Raw genomic sequence first — 21,505 nt, 5'->3', positions numbered from 1 at the left:
AAATGAAGGCTATTACATGAGAAATTGCCAAGAAACTGAACACCCGGTACAGCGCTGTGTACTACTCCCTATTGGCAAGTCTGAGATATGGCTTTTTCTTTGCAACTCTGAAGGCCAGACTGGTGTTTTGAAGGTACTATTTCATTTAAAACTGGGAACAGTTGCAGTTCTGTACTGGAGTAGTCTCTCTTTGTTGGTCACATAGCCTCCCTCTGTCAGTGAAGAGACACTGACGTGACACTAGAAGCTTTTCATCGCTCTCGGATTAGATTGTCTGAGACAAATTTATTCTTAACACTCCTCAAGCTCTTAAACCAGTTATAACTTTCCCATCTTTGCACCAATCAGAACTCCTCTTCTCCAGTTCTACAACCAATCACAGTTCAACTTCCAGGCTCTTCAGTGGTCTGCAGCAAACTTGGACTCCCTCACACACAGAATGTCTATGCCGTCCACCTACACCCAGAGACAGGAAAGTCAATTAAGCAGATATAACGTACATTCAGACTGTGCGTCTCCTACCTTGAGGCCAGGAATATAGTCTCTTCTCGAAGTACTCGGTGCTAGCAGATGACCTCTACAGACGCCCCTCTACAGACGCAGTTAACCCACTGTTCCTAGGCTATCATTGAAAGTAAGAATTTGGTCTTAACTGACTTGCCTAGTCAAATAAAGGTAAAACATAATATGATTATGTGAAGGAGAGACAATCTGGGATTGACACTACTTGTGTACTGTGAAACTATTGATATATAGACATTGATTCTTATAAATGCTTCATTAAATTTAGGAAAGATGCATTCTCACACTTTGTGTGTCTATAAGTTTAATTCGTGGCAGGTGTGTCCCTAGCCTGTCAGTACCAGGGCAACAACCGTGTGTGTGTGAAACATAACCTATCTAATAATCATCATCGATTATCTTATCTTCCTCTTGTCCAATCAGTGCCAGATCCTTGAGTCTTTTTTAAAATTCATTTTTAACCTTTATTTAACTAGGCAAGTCAGTTAAGAACAAATTCTTATTTTCAATGATGGCCTAGGAACAGTGGGTTAACTGCCTTGTTGCAGTGTGTGTTGCAACCAATATAAATTGACTGTTGCGAATATAAATCACCCACAAGTTACCGGTGGCTGAAAACACAATCATCGCGGAATGAACGAGTGGCGAACTTCTGGCCAAGGGTGGTCTATTTAAAAATAATTCCTTCCCCCCTTGTTACTGTTTAATAATACATACAAATTCCTCCCCCCTTTCCCTGCAAGTGTATACGCGTCGACGTCATGAAACGTCACCTGAAGTGTCCACTTAATTTGAGAGCTGAGGGGTATGTTGTGTCTTTTATTAAGTGTTTTAACTGCAGCAAAAGAAACGGCCACGGGCCGATGGCGATCATCAGCGGATATAACTTGATATCAAGAAACGCCCATAACAGAAACCGCCCGGAATCGCGGTCTGCAATTACACCCTCTCTGGAACGCCCCTCTCTGACCACTATTTGATGTGTATCGGCAGGGGAGACTATAGCACAGCAATACACCACTAGTCTATTAGTCTAGGACCATAAAAGTTAATGTCGCACGCGTGTCAAATGTTAGTAGAGAAAAGTAACATGCGAGTGTTGTGCACGTGCAGCTAGCAAACGTTAGCTACCTAACTTGCTGGCCCAAGCTTCCGTCTGCTACCTAACTTGCTGGCCCAAGTCTCCGCCTGCTAGCTAACGTTAGCTACTGTAGCCTTTATGCTTTGGGAGAACTGTAGCAGGAGATCAATGTGTAACTTTACAGGTCTCCCAGAGCGAAGAGGCAGGGAACAAACTTTGCTTCTCTGGGCAGGCTGTTTGAATGTTAAATTACTATTTTTATTTAATGCCTAAAGGATACATACACAGCTGCAATAAGTACATCTTACGCAAGGGGTAGCCATCTCGCTACTGCTGCGCATGAAAACCAGATGTGACGCACTATATATCCTCCACAATTCGTGGTATGGGCGGGTCATGGCTAGAGGGGATACAGCTTTTGTCAAATTAAAGTCAGATTTGATTTTTCGTAGCAGGTTAGGAGTCCATGATCATAGACACCGTTATGGAATTACACGTTAACACAGATTCAATATTTGGAGTCAGGTAAGGAAAGCACGACAAAAAATGGTTTTCGAGTAGATTCGTTCAAATTGTAGCGTTCGCTAACTAGCTGTGTGGTAGCTAGCACACAGGACTACCAGCTGTAGTTACTGAATTTATGTTAACTAACGAAGCAAATGTATCAATATGTGGTACCACTGGCAGTTGTCGCCCAATGTCATGGCAATTGAAAATGATACAATTCCGGCAACTATATGTTATACTGTGGATTGTAATGCAGATCCACTTAAACATTTAAAACCTAGCCTAGTATTGAACCATAAGGACAATTATGTGGCGTACCCGTCTTTGACACACTAATATGTAAGACTGGTTTCAATAACAGGTGGTGAGCCTGCTTCTTCACTGGTATTAATTATTGAAAACCCTTATTATGCTTAGGGGTTTCAGCAGTGGGCGTAGCAGGTGAGCTTCGCCCACGATTGGCTGTATGTGAACTACAATTCCCGGCACTATGGTTTGAAGTTGAGAAACGTCGATAATTGCTTGCGAAACGGTTTTGGAAACATATGAAAGATAATGGGCATATCACCGAGAAAGAATCGTTAAAATAAAACATTTACACTTAATGTAGCCGTTTTGCACAGATCCTTACGTTGTTCCTTCACTTGGGGAACTACACCTCCTCCCCAGTTAGTTTACGCATAGGTTTTCAAAGCATGCTAGATGGCTAATTAGCACGGGTGGCTGTCTCTGTCTTCCGTAAACATTCACTGTAACTATCATGGAGATATGACCGTGTGCGAACACTAACCCTAACAGAATAAAGGTGTGTAGTGATTTAACCTTTCATTTGTATTATACCTCGCCGATTTCCAAAACCGTACCACAAGCGACGAGTTTTAACGTTCAGAACGAGTCGAAGCCCATAACAGAACTGTCCCGGCCAGAAGACACAGTACTATCATCAATAGGCGCTAATGGTAACATTAGTGTCTATGAATGGGTTTACCCTGGTGTCAGAAGTGTGATAACTGTCAGTGATCAATGAAACACATGATTTTAAAAAGTAATGATTTTGAGAGTGATAATTTCTGATCGCTGCCCAATTCCAATGTTTACAATGACCCCTCAATGATTTGTATACCCCTCAGCTAAAATAAATACTTGTTCCTTCATCCAGTGCAAAGATGCAGGCAATATTGCCTCAGGATTTGATGTTGTCAACACTGTTAAACCATGACTCAATTTAATAATGCGCCTAATTACATAACTTGCAAATCTTTTGTTAAACTATGCAGTACGCTATTCATCTTTGATTCAGTCATTTGCCTATTACAGACTTGACGGAATAGTGCCTAGACTATATTTGAGGTCAATTCGGTGAGAGGGATAGAGACAGACATACAGTAGGTCACATTTCTGTCTGACAAACTAGTGAGGGGTGGCCACCTTTTTGGCTTTGACAATTGTGTGCCCGAAATGACAGAAATCCTTTGTTTAAAGACAAGTTTGTAAGGGTAGGTTAGAGGTAGGTTAGATCACAAGAAGAAGAAGAAGATTGTCTTTATGGGACAATGTCTAGCCTGGCTAAATGTATGATTTATTGTGAAGCAGGTTTTTTTTATTGCAAAGGTTTTTCCCAAAAATGTGATGCAAATACAAAATTGCTTTGAGCAATGGTGGTATGGTGGTTCAGGTGCTGTTTTCAGCAAGCATTCTATATAAAGAGGTCTTAGAATCAATTGTTTTTGAGTGGTGCATTGCTGCTTCTGTCTATTTTGTCTCCATTGTTTGATATTAGCCTAGCGAATTGTATTTTGCATTGGGACAATGAGGCTGTCAGTGTATACACTATCATACAGGATGTAGCACTATTTGATAAACCACAGGCATCATGCCTAGACAGTTTCTGTGTATTACCTAGATGCGGCTACTGTATGTTGTGGCTGCTAAAGCCTATCTGTTAACTTGGAAGTGCTGAAAATTACGTGTGTTTATATAGAACATGACTCCGTAGTGTACTAAAGCTGGATGGAAGCAATCCAAAGGTCATGGCTCTGAATCAAAAGCCACAAGAACAAATAAAATGTCACTATTAGGTTATCACCTACTATAAAGCTGAAACTTGGTTGTGATGGGCTTAATGTCATGGTTGACACATTTCCCCTGTGACAATGAGCAATAACCCATTCCCTTTGAGACACATTTTTATCTTGCATAGGTCCATATTTCACCTGAAACTTCCAGTCTATTTTGATCCCGGTGTGGTCTTGCGTCAGACACGCAAGACCACACCGGGATCAAAATCTCTTGCAGAGAGCAAGTTGTGTAAATGCACTCTTTAAAAACCTAATCAGTTTATTGGTCGCGTGCACAGATTTTCAGATGTTATCGCAGGTGAAATGCTTGTTTCTTGCACCACTAGTGCATTAATGCCAAGCAATACAATATAAAACAATACACAGGCATAATCCAAAAAGAAAGAAATTAACAAATATCAGCACGAGCAATGTCAGTCTGGAATACAGTGCCTTCAGAAAGTATTGACTTATTCAACATTTTGTTGTTACAGCCTGAATTTATTTTCTCACCGATCTTCCCTTAATGACAAAGTGAAAACATGTTTTTAGAAATTGTAGCAAATCTATTAAATGAAATACAGAAATCTTATTTACATAAGTATAAGTATTCACACTCTTGAATCAACAAGAGCTTTCCACACCTGGATTGTGCAACATTTATTATTTTAGCTCTGTCAAATGGTTGTCTAGCAATGATCAACAACCAATTCTCATTTACTGGGCTGTAGTGGAGCAGGTTGAGAGCTTCAAGTTCTTTGGTATCCACATCGCCAACAAACTATCATGGTCCAAACACACCAAGACAGTTGTGAAGAGGGCACGACAAAGCTTATTCCCGCTCAGGAGACTGAAAAGATTTGGCATGAGTCCTCAGATCTTCGAACCATTCTACAGCTGCACCATCAAGAGCATCCTGACTGGTTGCATCACTGCCCGGTACGGCAATTGTAGTGCCTTGCGGTCAGAGGCCGAGCAGAGGGTAGTGTGTATGGCCCAGTACACCACTGGGGTGAAGCTTCCTGCAATCCAGGACCTCTATAGCAGGCAGTGTCCGAGGAAGCCCCTAAAAATTGTAAAAGACTCCAGCCACCCTAGTCATAGCATGTTCTCTCTGCTACCGCACGGAAAGCGGTACCGGGGCGCCAAGTCAAGGTCCAAAAGGCTTCTTAACAGCTTCTACCCCAAGCCATAAGACTCCCGAACAGCTAATCAAATGGATACCAAGACTATTTGCGTTGTCCCTCTCCCCCCCACCCAGTCTTTTACGCTGCTGCTACTCTGTTTATTATCAATGCGTAGTCACTAACTCTACCTACATGTACATATTACCTCGACTAACCTGTGCCCCCGTACATTGACTCTGTACCGGTACCCCCTGTATATAGCCTTGTTACTTTTATTTTACTGCTGCTCTTTTATTTTGTTTATTTTACTTCTCTATTTTTTACTTAACACTTATTTTTCCTAATTGCACTGTTGCTTAAGAGCTTGTAAGTAAGCATTTCACTGTAAGGCCTACACTTGTTGTATTGGGCGCACGTGACAACATTCCATTTGATTTTTAGGTCTTGCAATAGACTAGCATCAAAAAACCTATTTTATGCAATGTGGCTGATGCAACAGATCAGAACGTTTAGCTTAAAATGTTTTATAAACTATTAGGCTATTTCTTCACATTATAAGCGCAGCAATGCACACATGGTAGTAGGCTATGAGCGCAAATGTTCCATTAGCGGAAAACACAATTATCAAAAGTGACTGCAAATACAATTATGCATGTAATACTTTTATAATTTTCAGCATTAAAAATGCACCTTTATCTTCCCCAAACTTGAAACTCACGTGCTGCTTATGTATGCCAGTTAGGCTCTATACCCCTTGTAAAGTGGATTCATGAGCTTAATTTTTTGGCCACTTTAGTTGTCTTATTAAAACATTTACCTTGTCCAGGTGGGATAGGGCAGTGCAATGGTGATTGTCATCTGTGGATCTGTTGTAGTGGGTGTCGGGTAAGGTGGATGTGATATGATCCTTAACTAGCTTCTCAAAGCACTTCATGATGACAAGTAATTTTGTTCAGTTACCTTTGTTCCTGTATCTAAGAAAGCAATGGTGTACATCTTGACGCAACTAGGGACAACAGACTGGGATAGGGAGAGATTGAATATATCCGTTAACACTCCAGCCAGCTCGTCTGCACATGCTCTGAGGACACGGCTTGGGATGCCGTCTGGGCCGGCAGCCTTGCGAGGGTTAACACGCTTAAATGTCTTACTTACTTTGGCCACAGAGAATGCGAGCACACAGCCGGCGACGTGGGCCCATGCTGCGTCGCCGGCTCAATGTTTTCCTCACCTTCGGGTGAAAGTGTGTTGCTTATCTGGGAGCGAGGGCCTGTGTCTGCGACGTGTCTGTGGCTGGTTTTCCCTTTACAATCCATGATTGTCTGGAGTCCCTGCCACATATGTCTTGTGTCTGAGTCGTTTTGCCTCTTTGATTGCCTTAGAGGTCATAGCTGGTCTTTTTGTACACGTCCATGTTCCCAGTCACCGTGCCATCGTTAAATGCGTTCTCACTTTGTTTTGCACGAATGCTACCATCTTTCCAAGTTTTTTTGGTTTGGATAAATTCTAATCGTCAGTGGGAACAACAACCTCTATGCACTTCCTGATTAACCCAGTCACCGAGTTAGTGTACATACGTTGATACTATTCTCAGAGGAGACCTGGACATTTCCTAATCTTGAATCATAGATTCTGATTTTCGGTTGCGTTTTCCTCTGATTTACTTCATTGAAGTCCCCAGCTACAATTAATGTGGCCTCAGGATGTGGTTTCCAGTTTGCACACAGCCCAGTGTAGTTCCTTGAGAGATGGTGTCAGCTTGGGGGGGGGGCAGTCATCCGGGAGGTCATTTCAATTCAACATTACCACAATCACACCCTGCATACCACTCAACCTAGTCCTTCATTAAAGCATGTGAGTCATTCCATGTAATTTCAGCAAGCCATGAATTCAGTTTGTCCTTCTTTAGGCTTAATCTGTGTTCAAGAAATGGCCCCTAAAAAAGGTCTGGATTAGTTACTGTTAGACCATTCTTGGTGAACAAGCAGAACATTAGGCTACAGCAGTTCTAATGGTTTCAATGTTAAGGTCTTCAATGACAAAAGTCCCAAACACACACACTCTTGTTTTACAATGTTGATGATATTGGCATCTATTAGAGTTGTCACAACATTTTAGTCCCTAGCCCGTTTCTCCATCAACGTTTTGGACTAGGAAAAGTCTTCATATGAGAATTGACCCATAAGGATAGCCCGCTCGGAGAGCTACTTGTTGGACTATTCAATAAGAGTTTGGGTTAAAGCATTAGGTTGGTAAGAGAATGACATTAAATTGCTTTCATGGAGGACTGGCTTGAATTGTGAGGATGACCACACAATGTATTTGAATAATGTGCCAAATCTATTAGGTTTCTACCCAAAGTTGCAAAGGAAATGTTGTGATCTATTTAACAAACACAATAGTGTAGTGGTATAGCAGGAACTGCTGCATTTAGTAGTCAAAAACAGGTACATTCACACTACTTTCAATCTTTAATTTCTCAACAGGGGGGAAAAAACAGGGAATACATTACATAGTATGTATAAGCAATACTACAAGCCACCGCCTCATACTAGTTGTCAAACATAGAGAACTGATACTGGTTGTTGGTGGGATTGGCATGAAATGTGGGGGTCCGTGGGGGGATTTTTGATGTTTGGGGCGATTCCTTTGTGTCTTACTCATTGGTAGAAAGACGTTTGGTCCAAATCAGAAGTTGGGTACTATATTTATTGAATATTACCTGAATCATATAAATGAAAATGGCCAATTCGGGTGCAATCAATTAGCTTAATTTCTCAGAGATCAACTTATATTTAAACAAAATAATGTTGCAGGAATTCTAATCACATCTGTTATTAACTATATAAACAATCTCAGATGTTGGGTGTCAATCCTCTTTCTTGTGCTTTTTGAGGTGGAACTACCCAGTAGCCTGTTCATGTGACTGTTTGTAGAATGACTGACTGCAAAATGTACTGTCTTGTTCATGCCCTCCACAGCTGTGCCCACATTATTGAATTACTGTCCATGACCATGTGCTGTTCAAAGCGTGAGAACAAACACACACCCATTATTCCTCTTCCCTGGCTATATCTCCACACACACAGTATTTATTATTACAGTATTAATGATGGCTAAATATTGCACAATTTAAGCTCTTGCCCCCCAATCCCTCCCAAAACAAATGTAAATATTGGACTATAAATTGTGCCTTCCTGTCTTATACTTGTGCTAAAATGTTTATTCTACTGAGCCATTTACTTTATGCTTGTATTTATATATTTTATTTCTTATTGTTGCATTATCGAGAAGGAACATACAAGGAAGCATTTCGTTGGATGGTGTATCCCATACATACAACTAATATAACTTGAAACACACACAGGTCTACTCACAGTCCATGATTGAAAATTGGAACCATGGCAGGTGCTCATTCATAAAGTCTCCTTCCATATGGCCCCTTTTCTTCCCCCCAAAAGCACAACCCCTCTCCAAACACATTGCCCCCTTCCTCCTCCCCTGCTCTCGCTGCCCCTCCCCCTCTTCTCTGTTCTTTGCCCGTCTGCTCACTGGCAGCAAAGACAGAGAGGTGTCACTGGGGCATGGAAAGGAAGGCTGTGCAGCACAGTGTGTAAAATGCGCACGCGCACATGTGTGTTGATGAGGGAGAACACGGATTTAGCAGCCGAAGAGAAGCCTGTCCGTGTGTGTGCATGCATGAGCGCAGGTCTGAGTGCGCTGCCTGGGCAGCCACTTTCCCCGCTGCCCTCCTCCTCCGATAATCCCTGCTGACACGGCGCACAAAGGACTAAACGCTGGCCGCATCCTCCAGGAAGGCCCTCTCCACTCTGCCTGTCTGCCCTCCAGCTCTGATTACCCACACAGAAGCTGAATACAGGGAGGATGCTGCTGCCGTAACGCTGCCTGCATGCGGCTACATAACTTCTGGTTCACTGTCCACCACAGCATAGGGCTCTAGCCCCAGGATCCCACCCCCCCTCTACCTATCTCACTGGAGGTGTTCCAGGAGGTGCTGTAGAACTCTGTCTTCACCATCTTGTGCAGATCCGAGGCTGCCGCCTCCTCTCCTACCCTGTTTTTGTGTCTCTCGGCTTGCTGACGGTGCCCCACGCGTCTATTCCAACAGGTAAACCTACGAACCGAACCACATATGTAGCAGTACTACAATATTTAAATACATTTTCACTAGTTTCATGGTGATATGAGAATACTATCTGCACATTCTGACAGTAAGGTTATTCCTTATCATATTTCTGGTAATACATTGGTAATGCATGTAGCCTATTGCTTTTACTGTTGCTATAGCTATTAAATTGTTTTGATTTGAAGGTTCACAAAAATTAAGGGAGTGTATTTTTGGTAACATGGCAGTAACCTGGAAACATTTTTTTTCACTCTAAAATGAAACATGAAAACCTTAATTTATTTATTGGTAAATATGACAACTGCCCCATTTGCTTAGGGGACGCAGAAAGGGCAACCAGTGAAATATTTGCATATGCACAAAGACCGTAGCAATTTAACCAATACTACAATATCTACACTACTACGATTGTGCAATGTGTAGTTGGAAACTATAGTAAAGCCAGCAGATAGGCTTGGCCAGACAGGCACTACCTTCTACAATTGTTGCGTAACAGGCTAGTGAGAAAATATTCTGGCACCTCAAAAGGTGTTATCGAGACATGTTTGCAGAGCTCTAGTCTGTTGTTTGAGATTCCAAAACTGTGACATTCGTTAGAAATGTAGAATTAGACTAATTTCTCACATGAGTGGTAGTCTATTTGATCATGCATAGTAAAAGTCTTGCCCAGCTATGATAATACTTTTACACGGGTAATTTGATTCCCCTGAACATTTTGGTTGATCTAAGCACCTACAGTAAATGTTCAAAAGCTACTGTTGTAACTGATCAGTGTTGAATGGATTTAAACAAGGCAATTGCTACAACCCTTCCACATTTTCACAGAAACCTTTATTTCTTTACATTGTTTGTTGTCACAGATAGTGAGTCCAGTATGTTCTGTCCTTGAAAAATAGACCAAAAACTGTTAGTTCCTAAAACAAAGAGCAAAGTTCACCCCAAAACAAATAGTAGAGATACTGCTGGAACATATTTATTCTCCTGTTAGCAGGATGACTGGTCCATAGTTAGTCACATTGACAAGGCACTGACACAGCACAAAGCTGCGCATGGTGTCCTGTGACTCTGGAATAGAGCTCTTCAAGATGTTCAGGAATGGGCTGAAGATCATGGGAAGTGAGTTTACTTCTCTCTCTTTAAGTGTACAAACTACTGTAGCTCACGGTTGCATTATTTAGAGTAATAATGGTATACTCCGTAGGACTGGGTACTGTTCAAGCTTCTGTTGAGATTTGTGTTTAGGTCTGTTATGTGGTGAAGTGGTTTGAGAGTGGTTCAGAAGCTCTGATGTGAAAATTAGACACTCATTTCCTACGCGACATTGTAGAAGTTTGTGTAGGTGATCTGTAATGTCATGTGGTAACAACACTTTCTGATGGGAGAAATTAGACTGTCAGTTATAGTAATAATTTGGTGGGTGCATTCGGGAAGTATTCATTCCCCTTCCCTTCCACATTTTGTTACGTTACAGCCTTTTGCTAAAATGACATGTTAAAATCTACACACCATACTCAATAATGACAAAGCAAAAACGGGGTTTTAGAAATGTTAGCAAATTAATTTAAAAAAAAATCAGAAATACCTTGCTTACAAACAGTACCAGTCAAAAGTTTGGAAACACCTAAAAACCTAAGGGTTTTTCTTTATTTTCACTAATTTCTACATTGTAGAATAATAAAGACATCAAAACTATGAAATAACACATATGATATCATGCAGTAACAAACGTTAAACAAATCAAAATATATTTATATTTCAGATTCTTCAAAGTAGCCACCCTTGGACAGCCTTGATCACAGCTTTGCACACTCTTGGCATTTTAAAAATAAGGCTGTAACATAACAATGTGGAAAAAGTCAAGGGTTCTGAGTACTTTCCGAATACACTGTATGTATGTGTGTATATATACACTACCGTTCAAAAATTCGGTGTCACTTAGAAATGTCCTTGTTTTTGAAATAATCTTTTTTTTGTCCATTAAAATAACATCAAATTGATCAGAAATACAGTGTAGACATTGTTAATGTTGTAAATGACTATTGTAGCTGGAAACGGCAGATAAAAAAATTCTGGAATATCTACATAGGTGTACAGAGGCTCATATCAGGAACCATCAGTCCTTTGTTCCAATGGCACGTTGTTACCTAATCCAAGTTTATCATTTTAAAAGGCTAATTGATCATCAGAAAACCCTTTTGCAATTGTTAGCACAGCTGAAAACTGTTCTGAATAAAGAAGCAATAAAACTGGCCTTTAGACTAGTTGAGTATCTGAAGCATCAGCATTTGTGGGTTTGATTACAGGCTCAAAATGGCCAGAAACAAATAACTTTCTTCTGAAACTTGTCAGTCTATTCTTGTTTGGAGAAATGAAGGCTATTTAATGCGAGAAATTGCCAAGAAACTGAAGATCGTACAACGCTGTGTACTACTCCCTTCACAGAACAGCGCAAACTGGCTCTAACCAGAATGGAATGAGTGGGAGGCCACGGTGCACAACTGAGCAAGAGGACAAGTACATTATGTTGTCTAGTTTGAGAAACAGACTCCTCACAAGTCCTCAACTGGCAGCTTCATTAAATAGTCTCAACGTCAACAGTGAAGAGGTGACTCCAGGATGCTGGCCTTCAAGGCAGAGTTACAAAGAAAAAGCCATATCTCAGACTGGCCAATAAAAGATTAAGATGGGCAAAAGAAGACACACCGGATAGAGGAACTCTGCCCAGAAGGCCAGCAATCCCGGAGTCGCCTCTTCATTGTTGACGTTGAGACGTGTTTTGCGGGTACTATTTAAATGAAGCAGCCAGTTGAGGACCGCTCAGTTTGGCCGGAGGGCCAGCTCTAGGAAGAGTCTTGGTGGTTCCAAACTTCTTTCATTTAAGAATGATGGAGGCCACTGTGTTCTTGAGGACTTCAATGCTGCATACATTTTTTTGGTACCATTCTCCAGATTTGTGCCTCGACACAATCCTGTCTGAGTTCTAGGAACAATTCCTTTGACCTCATGGCATGGTATTTGCTCTGACATGCACTGTCAACCTTGGGACCTTTTATATAGACGTGTGTGCCTTTCCATATCACGTCCAATCATTTGAATTTACCGCCGGTGGACTCCAAGTTGTAGAAACATCAAGGATGATCAATGGAAACAGGACGCACCTGAGCTCAATTTCGAGTCTCATAGCCAAGTGTCTGAATACTTATATGAATAAGGTATTTCTGGTTTTTATTTTTAGTACATTTGCAAAAGTTTCTACAAACCTGTTCGCTTTGTCATTATGGTGTATTGTCTAGATTAATTAGGACAATGTTTTTAATGTAATCCATTTTAGAATAAGGCTAATGTAACGAAACGTGGAAAAAGTCAAGGGGTCTGAATACTTTCTGAATGCCCTGTACTTACATGCATACAAATAGGAACTCCAGTCGGGTCTCGACCCCTGGTATCATATGAACATAAGACATGGCGAAATTGGTATAATTGCAGAAAATTGGCTTTAAAGCTGTAACATTTTCTCTGACCCATGGCAAAATGTGTAGAATTTCAGGAAATGAGCTTGGAAATGTAAAAAATGTCTCTTTGCCAACAAGGGGTGTGAACAGTATAATAGTTTGGGGTGTCATGGCTTGCAAAGTGGGGGTTGTTGTAACTACTCCGACAAATGACAATATCCAGTCGGACCTTAGCAACCTAGGACATTTGTGTGACATGACTTTCTCAAATAGTACTTGAGTACCCCTGATGTATAGCCTAAATTTGGATGACGGAATAACCATTTCACTGTCTGTGCACCCCCCATTGTAGTGTTGAATTTGCCTTGTCCAACATTCTATTGTGTTAGTCCCACTTTCTAGAAAGTACCTTCTTTATTCCTGTTGGAATATGTCTTCTGTCACTGGTTCAATGTAAACGGTCAATATTTGTCTTGAACAGTAAGCTACACCAAATCAAAAACAAGGGAAGTCATGAGCCTGAAATGGTAAATTAAGTTTGTCCAGGTCATTTCCATGTAAAAGGACCCATGAGCACCAATATGTGAAGTCCATAGGAACATGTCAACTTGGGTATCAAATGAAAGCGGTCTCTATTTTGGAGAAATGAAGGCACATGTACATTTTCCAACCACTTTCCACCTTAAAAATGATGAATAATCAAAGGCTTTAATTTCGGGTCAAACAGTTGGAAAGGAAACATACCAGAAAAAGCCTTAAAAGGTATTTGAAATGCATTAAAACACAATAGTGTGGAAGACTCCAGCCAACTAACATCAACACTTATATTTAATTTGAGACTTTTTTTTCTAACTTCTGTAAATTTAAACATTGCCTTGTGCCTTAATTCTGTTACCAAAAACCCACGTCTTTAAGATATATTTTCTAATTTCTCTCCCTCATGAGGGAGGATAATGAAGGTTCACAGAAGTAACAAGTAAAGGTATACCTATCAATTTAGTTGGTGTTTTTACTGATAAACTTTTTATGAATTATGTGATTAAAACTCGTTGCGTTAATGGAATTTACCAAAAAAATCTGCAATTTTATTGGCTACAATGGGAACTCATAGTAGTGGCAAACCACTTTAGTTCACAAGTTTGGACAGTACAGTCAAGTAGAGTATCGTTCAGTATAGCACAGAGTACAGTAAAGAAGAGTAGAGTTCAGTACAGAGCACACTGGAGTTGAGTACACTAGTGTACTGTGTTAAACTGAACTGTATTCTACTGAACTCTACTGTGCTATACTGGTACTCTACTGAGCTCTACTGTGCTGTACTTTGATGTCCAAAGTTGTGAAACATATATGATTGGTTCACATTTGGTCTGGTCCGGACCAACCCAAATTTGATCTTGTTTGGAGGCAGAGTTCATTAAAATAATAGCCAGTATGTAGAATAATACCCAAATATGCAAATGGAGATATTTGCATATTTATAGCTTTTTGTGTACCTATTTAGGATATTTCACAATGAAGAGAATGACATTCATATCCATAATTATGCATCTCTGTATAGTACAGATCAGGGACGCATGATGAAATTCCTTTACCGCAATTCCGTTACTGGATGTAAATCCACTTCACCTATTGTAGTTCAATAACCAAAATATATTTTTTTCAAAGTCAATATGTCATGTCATAGCTGACACTCACATCGTTGAATTTTTATTTGGAGTAGATATTTAAGTTATTAAAATCCTTAAACATCATAGGCTACTGTAGGTTTATGCAATTTCAAAGCAAGTACCTAGCCTATTTCTATCGATATCGGCCTACCTACTTTAAGCTATGTGTATGCATAGACCTATATGTGTATGCATAGACCTATATGTGTATGCATAGACCTATATGTGTATGCATAGACCTATATGTGTATGCATAGACCTATGATGAAATACATTATTAGGCAATTATGGCATTTTCTGTCTGATATTTGTTGTTATAAATGGGCAAACAATCTGAAAGTGTTAATTTCAGTTGAGGAAAATTTGAATATTTCCATATTGATTATTATACCGTTAAAACTTTATCCACTTGCCTTCAGCCGATGCACTTGCCTCTTATGTAATGCTTAGAATTCTGGGAGAGGCCCAAAGTGAGCGATTGATTTAGTAATGTTTAGGATTCATCCACCTATACAGGGTTGGAGACTAGGGTATGTGTCTTGTGCACTGTTATCAGAAAATGGCCCTCAATTTAGATGTTGCCTACTTGTATTACTGATTCTCTTCTCAATAAGCACCTAGAGAGTATTACGTTGGAAGGTAATTCTGTGTCCGACGGTGTGTGTGGTGACGTTGGCCTCACAGATGGGTCCTTAACCGATGTGTGACAGAGGCCAGTCCATCTGTTATGAGGAGCAGAGCTTCTTATCCTCTCTCTTAGCCCTCAGACACAGATTTGCAGAAATTGCTCCAAACAGGTGGCCTACCTGGGACCCAGTCCACCCCAGGGAGGACTGTGAGGACACCCTGTCTGGTTACCACCTCTGTCTCCCTGCACATGCAACTGCAACCCCCTGTTGGGCACACTAAATATGGACTGCTGTGTTGGTGTTAAGTTTTGGCTTGCTTGCGCTCATGCTCGCCCACAGTGCATTCGGAAAGTGTTTAGAATCCTTGACCAAAAATATTTCGTAGTCAATCTACACACAATACCCCTTAATGACAAAGCACATTTTTTTTGCTAATTTGATAAAAATTAAAAGAACATAATACCTTATTTACATAAGTATTCAGACCTTTTTGCTATGAGACTCGAAATTGAGCTCAGGTGCATCCTGTTTCCATTGATCATCCTTAAGACGTTTCTACAATTTGATTTAAGTCGACCTGTGGTAAATTAAATTGATGGACATGATTTAGAAAGGCACACACAGTTGACAGTGCAAAAACCAAGCCATGAAGTTGAAGGAATTGTCCATAGAGCTCCGAGACAGGATTGTGTCAAGGCATAGATCTGGGGAAGGGTACCAAAACATGTCTGCAGCAAAGAAGGTCCCCAAGAACTCAGAACACAGTGGCCTCTGTCATTCTTAAATGGAAGAAGTTTGGAACCACCAAGACTTACTAGAGCTGGCCGCCTGACCAAACAGCAATCGGGGGAGAAGTGCATTGGTCAGAGAGGTGACCAAGAACCCAATGGTTACTCTGATAGAGCTCCGGAGTTCCTCTGTGGAGATGGGAGAACCTTTCAGAAGGACAACCATCTCTGCAGCACTCCACCAATCAGGACTTTATGGTAGAGTGGCCAGACGGAAGCCACTCCTCAATCAAAGGCATATAACAGCCCACTTGGAGTTTGCCAAAAGGCTCCTAAAAGACTCTCAGACCATGAGAAACAAGTTTCTCTGGTCTGATGAAACCAAGATTGAACTCTTTTGCCTGAAAGCCAAGCGTCACGTCTGGAGGAAACCTTGTACCATCCCTACGGTGAAGCATGGTGGTGGCAGCATCGTGCTGTGGGGATGTTTTTCAGTGGCAGGGACTGGGAGACTAGTCAGGATTGAGGGGAAAAAGGAACGGAGCAAAGTACAGAGCGGTCAGGATCAGACTGGTTTGAAGGTTCACCTTCCAACAGGACAACAACCCTAAGCACACAGCCAAGACAATGCAGGAGTGGCTTCTCTGAATGTCATTGAGTGGCCCAGCCCGAGCCCGGACTTGAACCCGATCAAACATCTCTGGAGAGACCTGAAAATAGCTGTGCAGGAAACACTCCCAATCCAAGTTGACAGAGCTTGAGAGGATCTGTGAAGATGGTTGGGAGAAACTCCCCAAATACAGGGGTGCCAAACTTGTAGCGTCATACCCAAGAAGGCTGTAATTGCTGCCCAAGGTGCTTCAACAAAGTACTGAGGAAAGGTTTGAATACTTATGTAAAATGTGATATTTCCGTTTTTGAATTTATAAATTCGCAAACATTTCTAAAAACCTGTTTTTGCTTTGCCTTTATGGGGTATTGTATGTAGATTGCTTTTATCCATTTTAAAATAATACTGTAGCGTAACAATGTGTAAAAAGTCACAAATACGATCTTTGTCCCCATGTGCAGTTGCAAACCGTTATCTTATTTTTTTATGAGGGTTTTAGAGCAGGGGCTTCTTCCTTGCTGAGCAGCCTTTCAGGTTATGTTGATATAGGACTCGTTTTACTGTGGATATAATACTTTTGTACCTGTTTCCTCCAGCATCTTCATAAGGTCCTTTGCTGTTGTTCGCACCAAAGTACGTTCATCTCTAGGAGACAGAACACGTCTCCTTCCTGAGCGGTATGACTGCTGCGTGGTCCCATGGTGTTTATACTTGAGTACTATTGTTTGTACAGATGAACATGGTACCTTCAGGCATTTGGAAATTGCTCCCAAGGATGAACCAGACTTGTGGAGGTCTGCAATTCTTTTTCTTGAGGTCTTGGCTGATTTCTTTTGATTTTTCACATGATGTCAAGCAGAGGCACTGAGTTGGAAGGAGGACCTTGAAATACATCCACAGGTAGGCTAATTGACATTTGAGTCAATTGAAGGTCTATCAGAAGCTTCTAAAGCCATGACATCATTTTCTGGAATGTTTCAAGCTGTTTAAAGGCACAGTCAATTTAGTGTATGTAAACATCTGACCCACTGGAGTTGTGATTAACTGAAATAATCTGTATGTAAACAATTGTTGGAAAAATGACTTGTCATGCACAAAGTAGATGTCCAACCAACTTGCCAAAACTATAGTTTAACAAGACATTTGTGGGGTGGTTGAAAAACGAGTTTTAATAAATCTAACCTAAGTATATGTAAACTTCCGACTTCGACTATAGGTGCACGAGGGAGATTTTTCCTTCTCTTTTGGGGTGTATCTTCTCTCCCTAATCTCCAATTATTTCTTCATCCAGGGTGCATATGAGTAATTTCAATTATCCTAGACTATCTATTTCTCCTGGTTTCTTATCTTGTACTGTATTCCTAGCTGGAGTGATCTGAAAGAACTGCCAGGATATCTGCCTTATTGCTTTAACCTCTCCAGTAGATCAAAAGGAGACGAGGACAGGAGGCTACTTTAGACTGACACAGGCTTGCTGAATTGTCTTTTTCTATTCTGATTTGTTTATTCTAAACCAAAGTAGGACACAACTGACAGTGAAGTAGTCCAGTTTGTGTGGATCCATACACAGAGAGAGAGAACACAGGAGTTATGCGAACAGAGGGTCATGGAAAATAATGGAATTGGATGTTGATGTCTTCCTGTTTGCATGCACACAAACCCTGTGACAGTGACTTGTGGAGCGATGGTAATTAGTTGGTGCCCATCAGGGTCTGTGGACTGAGTTAGATGACTGGCCAGAGTTTTCAATCCAGTGAAAGCAGCCTAAACTGTAATTTTGGTGCTGGAGAAAGAGAGCATGAGCAGCCTTCTTATTCCCTGTCTAATCCCCCCACTCCATATGCTTTCACGCTAAAGCACATACCTTTAATACACAAATGACATAAGCATACAAATATAATTTTAAAACATTTATAATCATTTTGTTTTGCCTATTGCTGCAGGATTAAGATGGATTTAGGCCTATGCTAAACCACGTAACTTGACACTTATCCTGAGATTAACACTGAATTAGACAACAAAAAAGAATGATATGAACTGAGTTCGGTCCACATTGGCATCGGTTGTGTCACTCAGGGTGAATGAATGTTTGTAACCGTGAAGCCTCCTAGGTAGTGTTTTGTGCGTGGGTAGAACTAGCCAAATAGTTGCAGGTTCCTTCTGTTATTGGAAGCTGTGAGTGTGAAATAGTCTTTCGAGTGAAGTAGCAACAATTTAAAGGAATACCTGTCTGAAAGTCTGTGGGTTAGAATAATTGCATCAAGTTTGAGTGCGTTTAAGATTCCAATCCATTTCTGACAGGCTTTTGTTTTTATTAGACTCACTCTCACACACCTGCACACACAATGCTTTAGGCTGTTACATAAGGGCTACAAGCCCACGGTAGGCAGCCCAGGCAGAGGAGGAGGATGCAGAGAGACAGGCTGATCTAGTCTGCTCCATCCACATCTTTTTCTTTTACCTTTATTTAACTAGGCAAGTTAGTTAAGAACAAATTCTTATTTTCAATGACGGCCTGGGAACAGTGGGTTAACTGCCTGTTCAGGGGCAGAACGACAGATTTGTACCTTGTCAAGCTCGGGGATTTGAACTTGCAACCTTCCGGTTACTAGTCCAATGCTCTAACCACTAGGCTTCCCTGCCGCCCCAGGTGGATGGACTGCCTGCTTCTATCTCTGCAGTTGCTCCCCTAGATTCCTCTTGTGTACTGTAGACACAGACCACCGAAGCAACATCAAATAATGCTACCACCAACATGATCAACAGAAATCAACCAAAGCCAAACGTGTTGGCCGAGAGACAACCGAGGTAGGCTTCCCCCTCCTCAACAATAGTAGTTAAACCATCGCTGAATAGCATTTGTGAATTAATTGACCGTTAACGTGCCTTAGCCTCTTTGGTTGTGGCTGTGTAGATGGTCTGCTGGATCTAAGCATGCGTCCTCGAGGAAGATGCGGAGGGTTAAATATCAGTCAGTGTTTCAACAACCAGTCAACTGAGACATTCCTCCTTGAAGAGCAATGCTATGACGGGTTAAAGTAGGCCATGTATGCAGTCTGCCCGGTTGGCTGACTGATTGGAATACCTCTCTTTGGAGGTTCCTGCCTTTCTGCTGACTCAGTCCACATGAATATAGACTTCCTTCCTGTGTTTGTTGGGTTTTAAGCCATGCTACATGCCATGGCTTCATGATGAGGGCATGCCTGTATAGCTGTTGTGTGGTAGACTGTGTGTGGCTGCTGTGTCAGGTCAGTGGTAGAGAGTAGAGCAGTGGGGCATGTTAGTGGTGTCCAGCTGCTCCTCTCTGAGTTAGCCCATGTCACAGCATGGTGCTCAGTGAATGTTCCAGGAAGGATGGGGGAAAAAAACAATCAGAGCTTCAGTAATCGGGTTAATTAGACCTAAGACTTTTTTTCTGCAGCTTCACTGACTGTGTCCTTCAGCAGTCATCGACTAAAACACACAGTATCTCTGGGATGAGTGTTGAGCATCATTGTTTTAGGGCTTAGTCTCACTGCTCTTTTAAAATGTGTCAAGATTATAAAATGATTAAGCAATGAAGTGGCGGCGAATAGCTTATTTACAGAAAAGGCTGCTTGGCAACAATTACTATTTGTCACAATGAAAGCTCAAATTCCGATTCTCATTTTTTAAAATTACATTTTATTTAACCAGGTAGGCCAAAGTGGCAAAATAATTACAATTTAGCGTGTGATAGATGTGCAGAGGATGATGTACAAGTAGAGATACTGGGGTGCAAAAGAGCAACAAACAAACAAAATATGGGGATGAGGTAGTTGGGTGTAATATTAACAGATGGGTTGTGTTCAGTTACAGTGATCGGTAAGCTGCTCTGACAGCTGATGCTTGAAGTTAGAGAGGGAGATATAAGTCTCCAGCTTCAGTGATTTTTGCAATTCATTAGTCATTGGAGAACTGGAAGGAAAGGCGGCCAAAGGAGGTGTTGGCTTTGGGGGTGACCAGTGAAATATACCTGCTGAGGGTGTTCTACAGGTGTGTGTTGCTATGGTGACCAGTGAGCTGAGAAAAGGCGGGGCTTTACCTAGCAAATACTTATAGATGACCTGGAGCCAGTGGGTTTGGCGACAAATTTGTAGCGAGGACCAGCCAACAAGAGCATACAGGTCGCAGTGGTGGGTAGTTTATGGGGCTTTGGTGACAAAACGGATGGCACTGTGATATACGACATCCAATTTGCTGAGTAGAGTGTTGGAGGCTATTTTGTAAATTACATCGCTGAAGTCAAGGATCGGTAGGATAGTCAGTTTTACGAGGTTATGTTTGGCAGCATGAGTGAAGGAGGCTGTGTTGCGAAATAGGATTCCGATTTCTAGATTTAATTTTGGATTGGAGATGTTTAATGTGAGTCTGGAAGGAGAGTTTACAGTCTAACCAGAATTTGTATCTACAAATACCTAATTCAGAACTGTCCAGAGTAGTGATGCTAGTTGGGTGGGCTGGTGCAGGCAGCGATTGGTTGAAAAGCATGCATTTAGTTTAACTAGCATTTTAAGAGCAGTTGGAGGCCACGGAAGGAGTGTTGTATGGCATTGAAGCTCGTTTGGAGGTTTGTTAACACAGTGTCCAAAGAAGGGCCAGATGTATACAGAAGAGTGTCATCTGCGTAGAGGTGGATCAGAGGTTCACCAGCAGCAAGAACAACATCATTGATACATACAGAGGAAAGAAGAGTCGGCCCGAGAATTGAACCCTGTGGAACCCCATAGAGACCGCCAGAGGTCCGGACAACAGGCCCGCCGATTTGACAAACTGAGCTCTCTCTGAGAACTAGTTAGTGGTCCAGGCGAGGCAGTCATTTGAGAAACCAAGGTTATTGATTCTGCCGATAAGAATGCGGTGATTGACAAGGTTGAAAGCCTTGGCCAGGTCGATGAAGACAGCTGCACAGTACTGTCTTTTATCGATGGCGTTTATGATATCGTTTAGGACCTTGAGC

General features: G+C 41.4%; 1 protein-coding gene across 4 annotated transcripts in view; it reads left to right on the top strand.

Annotated features, from left to right (window-relative positions):
* The first annotated feature begins 1,993 nt into the window (after positions 1-1,993).
* LOC135504325 (E3 ubiquitin-protein ligase MIB2-like) overlaps positions 1,994-21,505 on the top strand; it is a 90,061-nt gene continuing 70,549 nt past the window's right edge. For 2 of the 4 annotated variants that reach the window (XM_064922779.1, XM_064922777.1), the window contains exon 1: positions 10,423-10,557. In XM_064922779.1, coding sequence (XP_064778851.1) covers positions 10,491-10,557 — 67 coding nt within the window. In that variant the 5' untranslated portion in view covers positions 10,423-10,490. Of the gene's footprint in view, positions 2,129-9,226; positions 9,424-10,422; positions 10,558-21,505 lie in introns of those variants that run through there. The other 2 variants (XM_064922780.1, XM_064922781.1) reach the window with 2 other exon arrangements.

Source organism: Oncorhynchus masou, chromosome 18 (genome assembly GCF_036934945.1).
Source record: "Oncorhynchus masou masou isolate Uvic2021 chromosome 18, UVic_Omas_1.1, whole genome shotgun sequence".
Lineage (NCBI taxonomy): Eukaryota > Metazoa > Chordata > Actinopteri > Salmoniformes > Salmonidae > Oncorhynchus > Oncorhynchus masou.
Note: the sequence above shows the minus strand (reverse complement) of the source record. Positions and strands in the feature narration are given on the sequence as shown.